Here is a 20,983-nt window from a genome sequence, read left to right on the forward strand (position 1 = left end):
TTTGAAACGAGGACGTCCCATCCAAACGAGCGAAAGATTTTTCAGCTTCAAAGCAAAGAAGAACGGTACGAAATCACCTTGCTCCTTGGGCCTGGAGTGCTTTCACTGGTGGCAGGGAGCAAAACGTTTGGGGATTTCGATGACGTGACATGCCTTATGCTTTATGATGTGATTGCTCATTTGGAAAAAAAGGTACGGCGAACCCTCTGCTTCCTGGCAGGGGTATTGATTTTGGCTGGTCTTCTTCAGATGATTTAACGCGGATGGTTCTGAAGTTTGGAAAAATTCCTACCAAAGAAATAACTGCTGCAGGAAGATTTTGTTTTATCATGATTGAAAAGTTTTGAGCCAAAACTCATTTATTTTTACGGTTAAATTTCAGTGATGGATGATATTTGAATATATATCATTTGTTGATAATCTACAGAAATTTTATACAGCGCATTTACTAACACTTTCAGAGAAGTATAATTCTATGAAGGATAACGATATTTCTTAGTTTTAGCAAGTGCTATTTTTGATTTTATATATTTTATTCAAAGGACAGACAGAAATACAAAATGACAAATTAAGGATAACAAAATCTTTACTTTGTCTGATATTTGCTCGACCATAACAACCGTCCTTGCTAAAGGAATGAAAGCCAAAACAAATAACTTGTCTTCAAATCTCTCAAATTATTCAAAATAGTTAATAGACGTTTTTGGAATGTACACAATGCCAAAATATTAAGTTTAAAAAAAATTATTGAATATAATATTGAAAAAGTTCTTTGAAGCTAGTACACCATAGAAACCATTTTAAAGTTATCTCCCTGTCTGCAGATCTTTGCATAATCCAAGTTCCACGGTATTGACTTGAAAAATCATTGCAACAAATTTTAATTGACAGCTTTTAAAACCATCGCCTTGCAAATCCTCGAACTTATAGATCTTGAAAATTTTTAATAGCACGTACCATACCGTTTCTTGGGGCCAAACTTTCCCCATTAAGAACTCTCGGGCGTTTGAAGTTTCCAACGCTCAGTCGCTTTTGCTGGAAAGTGGCAACTATTTTTAATGGATCTCCGGTGCCAATTAGTCCGGATTGGTTTTCTGTATCGAAACATCGACCGAAGGCTTTGAGGTACACTACTGCACACGACGGAGTATGGAAAACTTCATGCAACATGAAAGAAATCTCTACACACACCACCATCAAAAAGTCTTTGTAACAATTTTCTTAACTACTACTACTTGCTACTTAAAACCATTCTCAGCCTTCCATCGCTGGAGAACTAATGCAGGGTGAATGGAAGAAATGGTTATCGTTTCGGTCGATCCTGTCTGTGAAGCCATCATCAAGACGGCGTAGCATCAGTATCATCACCACAGTGACCATTTTCGTTGTAATTTTAATTGAGACAAATACTGGCCATATATCACGCGTTGGTGAGAATTATGTTCTCTGCATCTACACCCGCCAGCCGTCCTCAAATCGACGTAATAACTCCTAGAACTTCATCCCCCAACAGGACGTAACGCTGCCACTCCGAGGAAAAGTTCATCTAAAAACATTCACGCAATACCATCTCGTACGGTAGAAAGGAAATTTCCCACCCGAAAAAGATCCTTTAAAACTTGCACCTAGCGTACTAGCGATCTGAAGCTTATTTTGTCGGTAATATTTTCCGCATGTTTTCGAAAAAGCAACGAAAGAACCTGTTTCTCAATGTGGTCGATGCTAGTAGGGGAACCGTAGCGCACCAGTTTCTAGTCGTTGCGTAAGACTTCACGCAGCATTCGTCTGTTCTCAGTCCACGTGTCGTGGTGGCCGGTGGTCGGCTTTACATGGTGGGAGCCGTTCCCACCCATAAAGCATATTTATACTTCAGGTGAACTTATTTTCGTTTGCTGGCAGAAGATGTTAGATAGTATGGGGGATATGTTGTGATGGATTTTATTTTGTGCTGCATGTTTCAAAAATAGCTCTCGATAGAGGAGAATTATTTTATTTGCATTATGGGTTAATCATAAAAATCTATCTATAAAGAATGCTTATTGTTGGCATTTCCAACCAAATATTTAAATCAAATAGGTAATTAAATGCACTTCAGATTTTTTATCTTTTTTGCCAAATGTTGTCCAAAAAATTTAACAATAATGGCAACATGATTTTATGCTTTTCCAACTTATTTCTTACATTAAATATTCAAAGATATTTTACTTCCATTTTCGACTTTTTATGAATTTATAATTAACATAGTGGCTTACTAAGCTGGAATTAATCACTCACATGAATCTGCTAAATGGTCAGTCTACATTGATAGCATAGTAGGAATTTCCACTGGTGGTGAAATATCGGGAAAGTTGTGATATTTATTTTAGTGTTTGTAACTGATGTGAATCGCTTGACTTTCCTTTTGCTACTGTTTATTTCAATGTGGTTCTTACAATTACAAGTTCATTTAGTTCATTACACGTGCATGCCTTTGGTATAAATCAACCTAGTATAATTTAATGAAACCATTTTTTACTATAATATTTACATTTACTATAATACTTACTTATTATAATTACTTTATTAAAATTACTTCCTTACTTATTTACTATAATATAACATCCTAATATTGTGTATGGAAATACTTATGTTAGAATTTTTTTTATTTTTCTTCAATTTTTTTTTTGTTTAAAAAATAAAAAGGTTTATTTTCACAAGCACGAAGAACAGAGCTTGCATGTTTTATCGTATTATTTACTTTTAGTAGCTTCAGTTAGATGCATTTTACGCTTCAGCTGGCATTTTAACCAGCTACATTACATTTCGTAGAACCATCCATAAACGAGAACCGAACGCAATTTGATGCAACATAGTTTTGAACTAAGCGCTGCAAAGTTTTCACAACCGATCGAGCTCGATTTTAACTGGCACCCAAAGCCTTCCTTCCATCTGCACCGATCCACCTCCTTATGGGAGATCCCTTGCTCAAGTCGTACGTCTCAATTGCAGCGGGATCGGAGAACCTCAACCGACCGAGGAAAGTCTGCACATTAAAGGAGATATGAAAATTTACAATGTCATTATATGCGCTGATATAAAACTTTGATTGTAAATAATTAAATTTTATCCTGCTCTGAATTAGATCGCAACCGAACCGGTACCCTGGGAACGTTGGAGCTCGCTCTCTTTTCGCATCCGTACCGTATACTGTACTGAGTTGTACAGGAAACATAGGGTATGATAGTGGTGGAATCGGTGATGGTGGGGTCGAAAGGACATTTATCCTTCTGCAGAACGGTTTCTTGGTGGTTGGAGCCTACGTGAAGGTTGGCACGGTGTTGGACAGGTGCTTATTAGGAGTTTTGCCTGTCCGGGGTTTTGAATTGCTTTTAAGAAAATGTGGTAATTTTACGATGGGAAACGATGACACAACTTTTCGGAATGAGGTTTTTATTAGCAAATAATGCTGCTTAAAATTGCGAAAGGAGACCCGATTTTCATGATCACGTAACTCATGGGAAGCTGGGTAAAGTAGAATGTTCAGTTTATTTAATCATTATCTTTATAAATTAATGCATTCGCTTAACGTTGCTGCACTTTTACTGCAAGAAAATGAATAATTGTGGATAAAGAAATACAGACCTATTAGACAATGATGATATCAAAGTAAAAAAGCCGTATTTGGACCAGTAAAAACTTAATTGACTAAAAATTAATATCACACGCATTTCTAAAAGCAAATGATATCAAAACATATTTTTATAGTTTCAATAAAACCATCAAAAAACTTCTAATGCTTATGATGCTTCTCTGGCAGTTTTTTATACACTCCTACGAAGGATAAGCACGAATATTTTGGAGAGAAAAAATTGCATCTAAAGGATATAAAAAATATGTATTTCTCAGCCACCCTGCAAACATAAAACCTGAACAAAGAAAAATACATGCAGCAGAATAAATGTTCCTAGGAAGTGCTTATTTTTAAAAGAAGAAAAAAAGGCGGTTTATCAGACCAAGGACACCCACTACCAGATCCTCCGAAGATGTGCAAAGCTTAGCCGAGAAACCGAACTGCCAACCAATTGGGGAGCTGGAAGAGTGAGACAATCGGGATTGCGCTGTGTCTGAGCGGTTCCACCGGAAGAACGCTGCGTATTATCCACATTGCATTACATGGAGCATATCTCGGATGCTGGGATGCAAGATTTCTGTTCCACGAGCAGAAAAGCGCGGGAAGGTGGAGCCAGAAAATTACAGCACGAGAACCTTCAAAATTAGATCTCGAAAAAACAAACTCAAGCTGAAAAACAATACTTTGCATGGTGAAACCGTGCAACATTCAATTGCAAATCGAAATTGAACAAATGCAAGGAAAGTTAAAAAAGAAACTGTAAAAATGTTACACCGTGGTTAGCATTCGTCCAATGATTTTTGGTCCAATTTCTTAATTGTTGCTAAATGAAAATTACACCGCGTCAACGAACCCTGCAGTGGCTAACAACGTGTACACGAATGCACCACGAGTTCACTCACGCACACTTTCAAGCATTGCAAAACACGCCCACTTTTCCACTCAGCACATGCGTCAAAAGGTTGAAATTGTATGTGTGAGTTCCTCAAGAAATGCATGTGCTTAAAAAGTGCATTTAAAAAAAAAAGTGCGAACATTTACAATTGTTGGGAATTAAATAACGGAAGGAATGTAACCCGACGAGTGTGGCTGGTAAGATTAACATAAAATATTATGAAAAACATGGTCGATGAATGTAAGAGTTAAATAATACGATACGCAATATGAAATTGTCCTTGGTTAAACTAAATTTAGTTTTAATGTTGTTTGAAATGTAATTTAAATTATCAAGAATAAGTTAATTGTATACATTTTAGGAATTAGTACAAATTGTGATCAAAACGAATGTTTTCTTCATTTTCTTTGAAACCTAAGATTAGAGAATTTTGTCATTTTTAACAACATTTCCACCATCATGGCGCCTGCATTATTAACAATTTACAATAACAAATGGCACCGATTATCCCTTCGATTGGAGATCTGCATCCGAAGCGCGGCATTCAAATTTTTGTCGTGAATCCTCGGCAGAACGCAGCACTGGTTATCTTTTTCGCTCTGACATGCTGTCCCTTTCCTGGCTTGTCAAATGCAGACAGTCACGAAAATATGCGACTGAAATTGGCTTCGTGCGATAACATTCCACAAATACAGTGCTTAACGAATGGCAAGTGAGATTGTAATTATAGCAGCTGTTGTAAGAGATTGCATTAAACATAATGTATCGTTTAGTTTTATTCAATTTGAATGTCTTCTTCTAATTAATTAAAAAGTTATACTTCGATTTTATTCTTATAAATCATATAAGCTGACTCGTCAAGGCTGTTAGAGCTCAGTCAATCATGCAAGCAATTGTACTATAAAAATTTAGCGCTGGAAAATGATTAATAATACCTCAAAATATTTTCAACATCGTAAAAATATGTTTTGATTGTTGAGTTCAAACATAAATTAGTATTTACTTATTAAAATTATTGTCCATGCTGATGATTAATTTGTGAACATATTAAATCTATTTTACACATTGCCTATTTTACTGTTAACATAAAAATGTAACACTCTTGTTTTTAATTTTAAAATCATCAAAATCAACGCCGCAGCAACATCCGTTCGGCACTGTTGAGTGTTACGAAGCCAGTTCGTACCAACATCGTGTTCCATTCTCACCGGCACATGCCAGAGCGAGCGCGCACCAACACACTCATCCACTCATCTCACTCGAGCCCATTCGAAACGAACCCTGCATGCGTGAAATCTTCCGGATCCGGCAACGCGCCACGAGTAGAGCGTAATTTTTTTTAGTTCCTTGTTTTTCCCGGACCAGAGTGGATCGCTGCGCGACTCTGCTCCGTGTGTTCTTTTGTCGCACGACACGGTACGTCTGGCATACGCGCACGGTGCGTACGTATTGCGTGAACGTTCTGAAATACGTGAGGTGTGATCATTCTAAGTCCAGCGTAAAACCCTCGGTGAACATTAGTGCGTGAACGGTAGTGTCCAGTCGTGATGCACAACGAGGCAGTGTAAATTAAAATACTTATCATAGTTTATCATCAAATATGAATTTAAAAATCGAACAAAAGGACGAACGTTGTTGAGTATTGCTGTAGACAATTTAGCACTACGTGTTCGTCGTCCATGATCATAGTTTTGATCTGTACGTTGGGTTTCCCCGCCGATCAGCTACACAGTTATATTCCCAAATTCTGATCTAACATAACAGTAGGGGTACGACTTCATTCCATCCCCTTCGTGAGTGAGAGTGGAGCGAGCATTTCAATCCCAACCGACACACATCGACACACTGAAAAAGGACGAAAACGGAACGACTCGAAACGCGCGGAAGCTGATCCGAGATCGGGTGAGAGTGTTTTGTCGGAAGGCGCGCAAACCGGCAGCTTCCGGAAGTCGATTATGTGAACCACCCCAACCCTTCCCAATCGCACTACCAACCTTCCTCAACCCACCCAACTACCCTTCCTCCCACAAGTCAAGGAATCGTGAGGCTCACTCTTCATGGGTTCGGTACAGGCGAATCGGTTAGCATTTAATCCTTAGCCGTCGAGTCGAACACAACGCGCAATCGGACAACCGAGGTTGATCAGTGCGAAAGCTAGTTGTTGTACGGGATGATTTTTGTTTCCCAAATACTACCCAACCATACCCGTGGGTGATGAATTTTCGGAAAGTTTTCTTCATTTCACAAACCAACTTCCATCCTTGTGCGCGTGGTGTACCGCAGAGAATGGTACGGCGAGTAAGAAAAGTGCTGTGATCAACATCGTTTCCGCGTGCATGTCTCTGATGAGATTGGTGTACTCTTGTGCATGTCTGATGACATTTGTGTACTCGCGAGTAAAAGGAAAAACAGAAAAAACGGCCGGTTTCACGTGGAAAACACTGACTTGCACCGGCATAGATCGTGCACCAATTACAGAAGGTGGCCACAAACGCCGATCGTTTAGCAGTGTGTTGTGATTAGTGAGCAATAGCTCCGTGTGTGAGTGTAAGTGAAGCAAAAGCAAAAAGGGGGAAAAAACAGGCCTACAATTGTACACGATATCAGTGACCCTGCAAGAAACGGCGTGGTGCATGTTGTTTAGCATGGATTTTCAGAGTGCAATGGAAACCTTCGCTGAAGCTTGGGTCGCCGCCAGCACTGGAGAACAGGTGAGTGTGAGTGTGGTTAATTAATGGCAACAACACCGGAACCGGCTGGGAGGTCTTGAACGGTCGAAGGACGAAAGATCCTTCTGGTTGCGTACCTGTACTCGTTCGAAGCAAAAAAAACCCTTCCTGAGGGTGTGCAAGGTTATGCTGGAACAGCACCATCTCTCAACGGCAGGGATCATCCCCTGGGTAGAGATGGTCAGGTTTTGCGATGGTAATGAGCTTTGTATGCTTGTACATCGTGCTTGACTTTTGGCAGCTTCTGGGTCATTTGCAAATTGTAAGCACCCCGAGATGGTGGTGCTTATCTTATAATCTTGTTAACATTGGGATTAGCTTGTGATCTTCCCTTTGCAAAACAGGATCCTTTTGTAGCTTCGAGTGTCAAACGGGATAAGCTTCAATTTTATGCATAATTGCATCCTGAAACAATGGATGATTTGGTAGCGCTGAGTTGGATTATAAAGAAGAGGATAAAAATATTAAGAAAGAGATAGAGTTTTTGTGGGTTGATTAATTTTGTGTACCAAAGCGATCTTATTTGATTCTTCAATTCTTGAATCACTACATTCGTGCCATTTCATAAAGAAGTGCCCGAAAATTGTACTCAAAAATTAAAACCTCCTGATTGCCGTCGTAAGTATGATCTCTTACAAAACAATTTAAGCTGCCTGCATTTGATAAGCAACCGAGTCACTTCCATTTCGCAGATCAGATTAGCACATCCGGTTTTAAGCAGACCACAAAACAAAAACAAAAAACACGCACAAAAAAACCGACCGAGACCCTCTTTACACACACACGCTGCGGGAAGGTCGTGAACTAATGGACGTGCATGATATCAACACGGTCACTTTCTCCACTATCGGATCACTCCGTAGCGTTATGCTAAGGATACGTTCACGATGTGGGTGGACACTGGGTGCTGTTGCACACGCTGTTTGCAGAACATTACACTGATTATGCTACAAACCGACAGACGGCAGACGGTTTGCTATCAGGAGCACTCCGCAACGAAGGGCATTATTCATCGGGTGCGTCTCGACAGTCGGAAGCGCCTGTGTCTGACCTTCGTCGTGTTTGGGCGGTAGCGGAATGCGATAAACGCATACGAAACCGGGAAGAGCGGACCGAGCTGCAGTGGTTAGACGATGATTCAACGTATCGGGTGATAGAAGTTCCTAGAACAGGGGGAATTCATTCTGCCCCCAAGGGTGGGGATGCCTATAATCCGGCCAGTAGAGAAATCTGCCTCATTAGCTAACAATCGATTAATTGTCATAAATCGAATTAATGCTTCCGTCTTTCTATAATCCCAAATTCTTCCCCGACGTAACGAACAGTCGCTAGCCAAGCGAAGAGAAGATCACAACATGAGGTGAGGTCACCATGGAAGAGCGACAGCCCGTTATCCCAGCAAAAGAATAGGATGGGAATATTTAATCCGTTTTTATTCCCGCACTAGGATGAATTGTGCTGAGAGCTTCATTGCATCGTTGATCTTAAAGAAGCAGGAAAAAAAGAAAGATAGCCACGGGGTGGCTCAAAGTGAGAATGTGTCGAACTCGGAGCGTAAAGCGTACGCACACGGAACAGATCACGGATTATAATCCGCATACAAAACCCCCTTACGTGAAAACCCTACCTTGCGTCGAACGCGCAACGCAACGGATGTCCGGGTTTGGGACGTTGGGATAAGCGAGGGTTTTTTTTCTGATGTATGCGGAAGAAGCTACCGGGGGTCGATCGGGTTCGATCGTGCGTGTCGCGTTAATCGAGATTAATGAACCTACCGCCACGCCACCAAAAAGGACGACTTAAGACGTTGATTTATGATAGCAGGACATACACGATCCTTGATCAGTGATGTGAAACGCAAACAATTTTGCCGTCCTAATCGGACCGAAGGACGAGCGGTGCTCGAGCTGCCCCGGCCAGGCTTCAGCAAATCGAGCAACACTTCCAACAGAATGAGCATGGAAGGTCCTGTTTTCCTGGCTTAGTTTCGGTGTTTGTTATTCCGTCTCTAATTCGTCCCAATTCCTGCCCGTCTTATCGTTCGACCGTTCGAACGCAAGGGACATACCGATCCGGGTTCGGGGTTGATCACCGAAACACTGTGTTTACACACTGATATTTTTATCTTTCCATCGGCATTCTTGCATTTCTCTTTTATCCTGTGAATCCCCGAAACAAGGAACAAGGTGGCAAAGAGGACACCTCGGTAGGCACGTAACGAATTACGGTTTTATTGCACCAGGAGAAGCAATAGAATAAACAACAACAAAAATAACACTCTCAACTCAGCTTAGGAATTGTTTCTATCGGGTCTCGTTTTGCAAGGACTTTCGCTTCGCACCTTTTCGCACCTTTTTCTTTGGTGTTGTTTCGCCTACAGTTCGTGTATTGTTTTTTGGACCGTTGGTTCGCTCACCTTAGCACACCTTTAAAGAATGTCGAAGAAGGTATCCTTAGCATTCTTAATCCTGGAAGCTGTGTATGATGGTAGTGGATAATTTTTTATCCCATTTGTGTTGTGACCCGATACATGGCATCCTGCCATGGTGCAATCGCCAATATCATCCATCGAGGATGCATCCATGATCTTTGACTCTCATTTACCCGTTCATACACCATGCAAAAATGGAATGTAAACGTATCTCTCGTTTTGTGATTCTAATGCAGTCCCGTTGTAAAAATCCTTTTCTGCTTTGCTTTCTCAAGTAAAAGGAAAGGGTTTATTTTGTTTTCCTTTTTTTTGGTTCTACAGATTCTATTCATTTTCCCTGTGTGAAGGAAAAGCTCCCGCAGGGTTCAGTGCTCTTTCCATTGATCGAAACCGAAGATGCAAAGGAAGTTGAAAAATGATCCTCTAATTGACAGGGAATGCTGCGTTCAGGGGAAATTTCACATTTTATGATCATTATTGTAGCACGAGTTGAAGTGTTTATGGCAGTAAGGGGAAAATAGTTGTAACAGTGAACTGATTCCCGTAATGATGTTTCAGAGCAAGTGCAAGTGTGTTTGAAGTAAAATATTTGATTCCAAGAAAGATTTTTAAGCGGTTTTTGTGTTGAAGACTAACATTTAGTGGTGTTACAAGACAAATGAAAACTTTGAATAATTTTACCAAAAAAATTTCAAAATACTATTGCAAAATAATTCCAATAAGTAATGGATCGATCCGTACAGATAATTTAATTTTCATAAATAAATGTTTTATTTTATTTAAAACATTGATAACATAAGCGCATTATATACGCATAATCCTTCTTGCTTATCATCAGCAGATTAAACATTCGATATCGATAACATTCTTCGGCAATTCACGCAATGCATCGAATTAACGATAAATTCTTGGCTCTGTCAATGGAAAGGGAAAAACTAAATCCCGAACGTGACATCAATTACCACGTGTGCGTTAGGTTAGCGGGAATCAGTGTCATGTGTGTGGTTGGAAGATTTGTAGTAAATAAAAACTTACACTTACTAACATCGTTGACCCGTATTAGCATGTCACGCGTTTTTCGAGAGGGAGAAAGGGAAAAACAACCCAGCCAGTGTAAATGATTTTTGATGCGAAAGAAGGCCAAGTGGAGCAGACCAAAAAGGTCACCCCTCGAGGTTACGGTGCGTGCATGTAATCCGTTCCTCTTGCGCCATGTGCTGCGACAATGGTAAAGCGCAAGCTGATCCTTTTATTTTTTTTTGGTTGGTCCCCATTTCGGCCAAGAAAATCACCCCACCCAGCGGTCACAAATCTTAAGAGGATCGCTCACGGTGCACTAAATATCGCCGCTTGATCCGTACCTTTCTTCCCCGTCAAGAAAATACGAATTGATTTACGCGACCAGCACGCGTATCAATTTTCATTCCCACTTGCCAAGGGAAAACCATGAACCGCAAGAAAATGAAGGAACTAACACAAAAAAACCACCCCCGGAAAGCATGTTATCTTCCTGAGGTCACCTACTTGTTGGCAGAATGAACGAATTTCTGCCTTCCTGCCTTCATGTTGTCTCGTTTGTGTGTGCGGCTTGTGTTACACAAAAAAAACCTCCACACACTGACTGCTGACTCATTTCTCAATCATCTGACTCGCTCTAATCCGGCCCATCGGTTTGGCCGGGTGACCCCCGGTGGGATTAAGATCGTAAAATTGCGCGCCTATCGTCGGTGGCCACGATGGTTAATCACTTTTGATATTTTTATGTGGCATTTACCGATTCGTTGCACCCTGTTGCAGTTTGCAGCGAGCACCCGGACAAATCGGAACGCAATCAATTGTCGGATGCGGTCGTGTGTGCAGTTTTTGTTCTTTATTTTCTCGCCAGTGCTCTCCCAACGTAAGTAAAAACCTTTCCCGAAGCCAATCTCGATAAGCTGAGGGTTTAGCTGGCGACAAGAGAATTCTCCACAAACAGATTTGTTGGAGCTACAAGATGGAGGTATGTTTTTGCTGGAGTGGAGTGCCAAGAGAAATGCAGAATAGAGGAATGAATTTTTCACACGTAAATCTCAACCTACAAAAATGAGCTGAGAGACGATTTCAGTGGCTTTAAGCCATGGAAAGGAAAGAATGGTACGTGCAGGGAAAGAAGCATGCTGGCACTCGAGTAGAACGTGCGCGCTTTAATCTTCTTAATCCTTTCCCTCGCGCCGACGGATTAGTTCATTCGGGGAGGGGAAGGGAAGGATTGGCAACGGTACTGGCCGTGCTACCTTCAAGATTTCGCCGTTCAACTCGGTAGAACAAACCCCATTCCCTGATCCCGTGCTGCGTACGGTATGAGTAGCCGTTACCGTACGAGCTTACTTTGTCCAGCAACCGAGAGTCGCGGCTTTACTGTCAAGAGATTTGATCTGCACGTTACGATTCTTGGCGCGCATTAAGTGGCCGGCTGGTTTTTGTTTTTTTCGTTTTTTTAGATCGTACCAGGCATACGCGGATTTAAATCCCGTGGCATTAAAGGAACAAAACAAAAGGTGACTAGAGGTGCACAGTCAGCGAAATGAAAGGGATTGCGAGCGAGAGAAAGAGAGAGAGGTAACAAATAGTATATCAGTATAGGAATATGTTTCTTTCTTTTGCATAACAAACCAAATAAAAATATTGCATCAACAAGATTATTCTAAAAGAAGTGACGTGTGGACGCCCAGAAGTACCCGGTAGCGAAAAAAACGTCTTTCACTCGTTATGGATTGAAATGTATTTTTCAAGCGAAAAACAAAAAAATAAATATATAATTCCTCATCATTCAGAACGACCAAACCCACCCACTGGCCACGGTTTGGCCACGGTAGCCACAGACGTAAAGATAGTGAAAATCGGTTCTGGGATATGGGAGATTTTTTTAATAATCCTCACCAGACCGTCCGTTTCGTGGTTTTGCTGCAGCTTGGCGGAAGCGAAGAGCAACGAAACCCTCGAGGCAGAGATTATTGAATATCTTATTCATTGCCGTTGAAGGAACCGGAACATATGGATACGGTTTGTGACTGCTGCTTGCTCCCCCACAAACACACACAAACACACACCGACCTAAGCCACGTATGATAAATTATGCAAAGCAAAAGCAAATGGTTCTTGATTTTCTACCACTACAGTGCCCACAGCGTCCGATTTGTAATGAGTGCGCTTGGGCACCTCGAACACCTTGGCCATTGCGAACCATCTTCCCCGTTCTGGAAGGTGTAAATGGCTGACCAAAGGGGTTGGTAGGGGAGAAGGGGGGGTGTAAAAATTAAAGCCGGCTCTGATTGTGTGCGCGAATTGTGTGGAGCGAGTATGTATGTTAGTCGGTGTAATTACAACGCCCCCTTGCCGATGATGGCGCACGATGGGAGACGCGCTTTAATGATGAATGAAATGCATACAACGATTAGAGGTGCAGTGAAAGAAAGCAACAAAAAAGAAATAATAAAACAACGTATAAATCCCGTCCCATGCGAAGAATAACAAATTAATGCAGTGATTAGGTTTATGCAAAACCCGAATAGGGACCTGTTTCGCAATAAAAGAAATATATTGTTCGTGATTATCAGCTTCCTTGGAAAAGGTATTAACCTTTTTGGTGAGTTCTGGTAGATAATTAAAGTTTTTATTTTTTATTTCAAAACTTTTTATTAATAAATTTATTTTTCTTGAATTATTTTTTCAAAAAAAAACATAAACAAACTCACGACTTACTATTCAAGGACGAGTGAAACATTCCGGTAGCTACATTTCTTGAATGTCCGCTGAAGAAAAAAAACACACACACGAACACTTCTCTGTTTATTTCAATCGTTCAAAGCTATAGCTCACTCGCCTGAAAATAAATATAATCCCGGATTAAGGCAGCGTGTTCGGTTCGGTTTGTGGCGACCTAGCAGCGTTCCGTTTCGATTGCCGTGTAGTGCGATGCCGAGACTTTGAGGTTTGGAATGTTTCTTCGGCTCTCTTCGGCAGTTATGGTGCGTCTGAAGGTGCGTGTTGCGTTCATGTAGTGTATTGAAGTTGAAGTTACTAGAAGACTAATACGAAAGAGAAAAAAAATCGACCTGCAGAAGGTCCTTTGGTTCTTGAAATTTTTTTTTCATTAAAAACTGGAACAGTAAATTAAATAAGTACCTTGTAACTTGAAATTTAAAGCAAGCACACATACGCTCAAAATTGTGTCAGTTTGTGAGAGAAAGAACGGATTCCTTCACTCATACATTCCATCCCAATTTTAAGGGTGCTTTCTATGCGTTCGAGGTTATGGGATACTTTACAATTTACAGAACACATACTTTGCTGGAGGTGACTAAAGCAAACAGACTGTTAAAGTCACAATCCCTGGTGGGTGTAATTAGCTTGGTACATAACGTTTTACTTGATCCACCCGGTGATACCACCAATCAAAAGGTTTCGTTTCTTCATGTCGGATCGTTGAGCTCGTGAAGTGATTTGTAGTCACTATCGAGACGCCGTAGTGCGGATTTGTTCGAGAAATCTCTCCACAGCGAAAGGAAGTATGGTTTATTCGCAATTTACCAAGACACTTCACCGAAGGCACTCACCTCGCCTATACGGGCAGATGCAATCCACCACTACAGTACGATGGGAATAAATAATATACAAAATAAATTAATTATTTAAATCCGATTGGATTATTTTAATTTATTGTATGATTAATATATGTGGGATTAAAATTTTCACGGTTGCCGGGTTGTGCGTTCTTGCCGGCGTTTATTTTTTTTTTTGTTGTGTCACACCGTACGTGGGTCTTAACTCTCCGGCCTCTACCAAAGAAAACGGTCGTGCTGATTATTTGTTTGTGGCCGGTTTTTGCGTGTGTCTCGGCCCCGGTCTCGTTGCGACACTTTCTTGCGATTGCACGCGAGATTTCCTAACCGATTCCGCACGGGCAAACTGTTGGAGGAAACCCTCGCGAAGGGAACAGATTATCCGTCCGTCAACATTCGTCTTGACTCGCGTAGCGCACGCAGAGAGCGTGCGTGCGGTTGAAAGGGAAAGAAAGGGAAGCGCAAGCAGGCGGATAAGATTATTTCCCCAAAACCGAAAGAATTATTTATAGAGGAATGTAAAGCGGAAACTTTAGAACCCTTGGGAGGCTTAAAACTCGCTCAATCATACTAATCGCACATGAGGTCGGTTTGTGTTAGTGTCAACCATTTTTTCGTTTGTTTGCTTGCTGGTGATACACAATTTCTTCATAATTTCAGTACTGATCAATTATACTAAAGTTTGTGGTCCGAAACATTAGCACACTGTAGAACACTTGAAGACCTGCCTAAGGTCAACTGTCAGAATTTCCTGATGCACTATTCTGGTTAGTCACATTTTACCAGTTAGCTCATTGACGTTAATACCGATGAACGGGGCTGGAAGAATTATGATGCTCTTTTTTTTAAATCCAAGATTATTCAAAATATTCCGAAACCGTTCCTCATCGTGCTGTGGGATTAATTTTATTTCTGCCTTACCACCCAACGCTCTCAGCCTGTCCGTTGTTTTTATCTATCTTCTCGTTTCTCGCTTAAAAACACAACTTCAGAGAAAAAAGAAACAAAACTGGCCCCCCAAAAAACAAGCTCATTCGCACAAGTCGGCGGATTTGGGGTGATTAGTGAAAACGCTAAATCTTTTGACGGATTTTCATACATTAACTAGCATCTCGCGGTGCGTTCCGTTGCCTTACCTCTTTTCTCCGTTATCGAATGTTCTTTGTGCCTCGTCTCGTTTCTTCTCACGCGCAAAGAAGCTAAGCCGAAATGTGACCATAATCACATACGCACCGTTTCCGTTCGGTGTGGCAAAGAAACATTAAAACTTTAAACACACAAAACTCAAAAATCTCGAAACTCTCATTGAATCCATTTTCAAGTAGTAAAAAAAACAAGAACAAAAAACACTCGCACGATCTGTCCACGATCGTTGTGCGTGAAGATGTTACAGATTAAATGCGGTAGTCGGAGTTGTTGTTTTTCCTTTTCTTCGCTTTGCAAAATCGGAACCAATACCTTGGACAGCAGGATCAAAGAAGGTTGGCTAATATTTATTGCGATATTAAAGGCCTCGATCAAAAGCCGCTATGGCGGGAGACGACGCCCGGTGTAAAAAGGGGCAAAATAAATACAGCTTGGTGAGATTATAATTCGTGTCCCTGTTCGTGCTCTTTATGTTCACGGTGAGCTACTGCAGTGGTTTCTCTCCGGGTGCGATCATTCCGAAAGGGGGCATCAGTTCGGTAAGGAAATCGGTAATATATGCGATCGGATCAAGCCACCGATCTTCACTCCGTACCCCACCTACCCTTCCGACCCCTCTTTATCGTTGCTTCTTCCTACGAAAATTTACTCACAAAATCCACGGCCCACTATGAACACAACGGCTTCAGACCGAGGCGCATGAAATTAGGTGAGAATTTAAATCCATCCCCAAAAGCCGAGTGTCCTGCTGATTGTTGGCGTTCTTCAGCCAGCAATGTTCCAATCGGATCCGAGTGGCTTCGCACAAGCTATCTGGCCTTTGCCGATTGACCAAATCCTTCCGCAACCCTCCAACCGCCCAGGGTGGAGTATTAACTTTACGATCGTGTTTTGCTTAATGCTCCGGCTTGCCGTTTTTTGTTGTTGTGTTACTTTTTATTTGCACAAAAAATGGCCCGACTCAATCATCATCCTCATCATCGAGCAGGCTACCGAAACGGTTTCCAAGGCAAGCAGTTCAAACTTGATTGGGTGATTCCGGTAAACTTAATGGAACTCGTCTACCAGCCACGACGATCCACGGGTTTTTTTGTGGAGAGGAGAAGGTTGGAAAGTGCCTTTCGCCCGATAAGCTCCACACGGGCGAATACTTTCTTCCCGATTAACCAAACTCAAACACCACAGACTCCGCAGCTAAAATGCTAATCCCACCTTTTTGGGACCAATTTGTCCGAGCATTGGGTCCTTTAGATACAGCAGGGGAAAAAGCTGAAGAAGAAGGAGAAGAACGCTTCGAAACAAAACAAAAAAAAACCTTGAAGGATTAGCGAAAAACCTTCTCCATCGCGATCGAACATGGTATGCACCCTGTGGTAGGCCGATCATGTCCGTGAATGATTTAATCCATAAAGCTTCCATCTTTTTAAGCCGCATCTGTCGCTGTGTTGTGTTGGATCGTTTTTAACCTTTTCCCTGTGCGATTGCCTATCGGTTGCCGTGTTTGCTTGCCGCGGAGAAAAGAAACCGACCATGCGGCATATAAAATAAAATACATTTTAATAATAAAGCTTCCAATCCAAGTGTGTGTGTGTGTTTTATGGCTGATAACGCGGTATATCCAGAACGGAGAAGGAAAAAGCATGGAATACGCTATGGTCAGTTAATGATTAAGATTTGCGATTGAATTTATGTTAATTCTTCCTGAGCTTCGCCTGCCCAGAAGATGAGCCCAGAGTATGTTGTCAGAGCATGATGGAGTGAAGAAGAAACAATGCTTTGAACAAGCGACATGCTACACCGTTAAGCAGCGGTGAGTAGGATGAAAACCAACAAAAAAAAAAAAACAAAAAAGCTCGTAAATCGTATCACCGCTGTGCAAAGCTTAAAAGCGCAAGCTCGAACCTCGCATCGCACCCATACCGCGCACTAATCCATCGCGAAGGTCAGTACAAAAAGGACACCCTTGGATAGTAGAAACAACAACGCTGTGGACCACCGTGTATTGGCACATCCAGATTGATTCCAGGTATTGCGATCTGCACGCGTTATGATTTGTGGCGAAAGTTTGTTACTTTCAGCATCGAATCTGGTCGACTTCTGGTGTATACCCATTTGTCAGCACTTAGTGTCGCGCCACTAGGGAATGGGTTTAATTTGCTTCGCCAAAGCAAAAATATGCACTCGATCGTGTGTGTGTGTTTTTTCTTTCTCCCTTTCCCTTTTGTGTTATGCATTGAGTATGAATGCAGGCCCCATTTGGGTTCCCCCGGTTTGGCACCCGGGACACTATGTTAAGAGCTTTCTCGCCATCGCATTACAACGTTGCAACAATGGCCCAATGACAGGTCAGCGAGAAGCAGCCCGATAGTAGCCAATAGATTCCACACTTCGGTTCGGTGCGGAGGTTCGGTAAGGGCAAAACAAAAATCCTTCATCCTAACAAACGAACAGTAGGGCGCATGCAAAAAAAACGAGTGGAAAAAAGAAAACAAGCAGGAAGAGATACGAAACGTAACTATGCCCTCGCGACCACCAACCAGCTGAATGGCATGTCCGTATTTTCCGCGGATTAGCTTCCGTTCTTTCATACGCGGCCGGTTCAACTCTTGGTGGTTTCGTGTTGACTCGGACCTTTTTTTGTGTCTATTCCCACAATAGGCTCGTCGAAACCGGGCGCGAGTCGTTGTAGAACCCATTTATCCATTGAACTAACTGTGCTAAGCTTCTAAAAACGGAACGTGAAGGTGCGTAGTGAGGAACAGTGTTGAAGTAAAATCGAGTAAAAAAAAGATGCTTTTTGGGGACAAATAGTGCCAGAGCACAAGCGCGGGAGAATTATTGCACGAGAATGCGCTCGGTTATTAGTGGAGGAAATATATGTTTTTTTTTAAGAAGCTGGAAGGAAAAGTTTTGAAATTTTTGAAGAATAAATTCAGGGAAATTTTACATATGTAAGATAGTTTAGAAAATGGAAGAAAAACAGGGAAATTAAAATTATAAGCTTTACTCAGTTTTGAGGAACTTGAGAAATTCAATTCCAGTAATACCTCCACAATAGAATCTACTTTTGCTAATGAATATTTAAATATTCTATATACTCTAAACTATGATATATAACTCTCCATATCAAATCAAAACAATATGTCAAACACCCATAGAAACAGTGATCTGAAAAGTGCAATTGGACATTCCAACTCTAATTCCAACTGGAAGTCGATTTGAATGGGGTTCGATCCGCGTTCGAACTCTGATGGTGGGCCTCATGTGGTGCTTAGTTCCCAAACCCTTTTCGTGAGTTTCGGGTCACGATGAAGTGGCTACTGCATGTAAACCCATTTCCCTCACACTCGTATGCATCCATCCAAACGGCCATCCTCTGCCCTTAAGCCTCGCTGTACCCCGTTACACATAATCCTTTAATACATAGAAACGCGGATTTTATCAGTTTTGGGATTTTAATTTATGACCTACCGGTGTTCGTACAGATGCGTTACGCGCTTCGTACGTTTGGTGGCGTTATTGTGAGCCCTAGGTCACAGTCCAGAAGATATTCGGTAACCGTGTGCGGTGTAATGTTTGGGATTGTGATTAACAACAGTAACCGACTCCACTTTAGTGCTGTGTGTTCCGTTGCATATATGTGCCACCATTCGAACTATGGATGAGCACGGCCAGTATAAACTCAAACCTTCCCTGATCTTGACCGGAAGTCCTGCCAACCCCTGCCAAGGGTGGATGGGAAAACAGAGCGAAAACTCTACGCGTACGTGTACGAAACAACAATGACAGGAAGCTAAATTGACAGATGTCACTTCGCTGATGAGCCATGCATGGTCTGGTACGGGAGCGCACGGTTCCATCGATGGTCGAACTGATCCCCGGGTTAATGTAAAAGGGGTCGCGGGACGATACTTTCCAAGCGAAAACTAAAAAAAAAGGGTGGGTTCCATTAGTTCATCCTGTTTCTAGAAGAGTATGCGTATGCGGCGTAGGATCTTATTTCCTTACCATACCTGCTACGTTCTACGACACGACGTGTAAAAAAGGTAAAGCAAAACCCGAAAGACCACCGAGTGCATTGCAATTTCTGTAACAACCCTCGTTTCCGATTTGCCAAACGAAGAAAAGCGATTCCTTCATGCAAATAGTGATAGGGGAGAGCACGAGAATGCAGGACTTTCTACGCCGGCTCTGGTAAACATTCTTCTCAAACCCCGTCCTAATGTGAACTTTCAAAAGGTAACCCCTAGACGAGTCATTATCTCGGGCGCGTCAACACAAACACACCGGAGCACGGTGCGCAACAGTTTGTTGTACCAAAAACCACCCTCCACACAAAGCGGACTGAAAACTGAAAGAACGAGAAAAAAAAGAAGCGGTTGAAAATTGACTTCCTGCTGTTAAGTTTCTTCGGGATGAAACAATCGCTGGACGCAGGATTCGTACGGTTCCATCCGTTCCGTCACATTCGATTAAGCAGCGGATGGGTGATGCTCCCCCATTTGATAGATTTGTCCCTTACGGAATGAGAAGTTTTAATTCGTTACTTTTTTATTTATTTCTGTAAACTGCAGTAGTAAATGATCGAATGTTCATGGTTCAAGAATCGATCCACAAAAAGGTGCGTCCTCTTCGTCCTGGCTTTATGGCTATGGTCGATCGGACGATCCGCTAACGATTTATGGCGATATGCAAACGTGAGAAGATGCGCATGGAATGGTGCGCGCGTATTATGCAACTGTTGGATTTCCACGTGCTGTCGGTAGAGTCGAATCCAGCAACGGACAAACCCATCCCTCGGTGCGCGATGTTAACCTGGTGATGGGCACCGAACCATAACACGGAGCTGTGTTAGCGGGAGACGGATGATCAATTGGTAATTAAGGTCAGGAAGTATGGAAAAAAGCTAATTTTTCGGAAACAAATGACTACGGTGAGTTATTATGGGCAGTGTAGGATTGTCCATGGGAAAATGAATTTTATTTCCGTTTTCTTCCTTTTCATTTACGGTTCATGTGTTTTTGTGTCGTTCAATGAGATGCTTGTACATAAACATTTCTTTATAACCTTACCTTATTCTATGGTTTTAGAGAATCATCACAACTTGATAACAATACTTCGAGGATTCGAAAGTTTGAAAATAATTGACTAATAAGGAGTTTATTTAAAACTACTTCACTAGAACTAAAAAAGTATTGATTAGATATCTGAGTTCTTTCTTATTTAATGCCAAAAATAATTTCACACATGAGCAAAACATGATTACCCCTTCATTTATATCCTGAGCCATTAACCTCGCAATCCATTCCTATCCGATTACAATCATCTCAAACGTTCTCACACGCGCACTCAAAATATCCATAAGAATCCATCATCTTCCCCAACCCTGGCCAGCTACCGGCTGCGCTTTGATACCGTCTTGATGGTGCTTCCGTCTTTCGAATTAGCAACAAAACAGAAATCATCATCATCCCTCAACGATCAACAGTACGAAACGGCCATCGAATGTAAAGGGTCAGTGAACGGATAGGTTAGGGAAGGATCAGTTTGCTTATTTTTTTACAACTTCCG

General features: G+C 41.7%; 1 protein-coding gene across 1 annotated transcript in view; it reads left to right on the forward strand.

The window, feature by feature from the left end:
• The first annotated feature begins 5,681 nt into the window (after nt 1–5,681).
• Nucleotides 5,682–20,983, forward strand: part of LOC125767614 (uncharacterized) — an 89,925-nt gene continuing 74,623 nt past the window's right edge. The window contains exon 1 of the mRNA XM_049434389.1: nt 5,682–7,216. Within this exon, the coding sequence (XP_049290346.1) occupies nt 7,139–7,216 (78 nt within the window). The 5' untranslated portion in view covers nt 5,682–7,138. The remainder of the gene's footprint in view (nt 7,217–20,983) is intronic.

The sequence above is a fragment of the Anopheles funestus genome, chromosome 3RL, assembly GCF_943734845.2.
Source record: "Anopheles funestus chromosome 3RL, idAnoFuneDA-416_04, whole genome shotgun sequence".
Lineage (NCBI taxonomy): Eukaryota > Metazoa > Arthropoda > Insecta > Diptera > Culicidae > Anopheles > Anopheles funestus.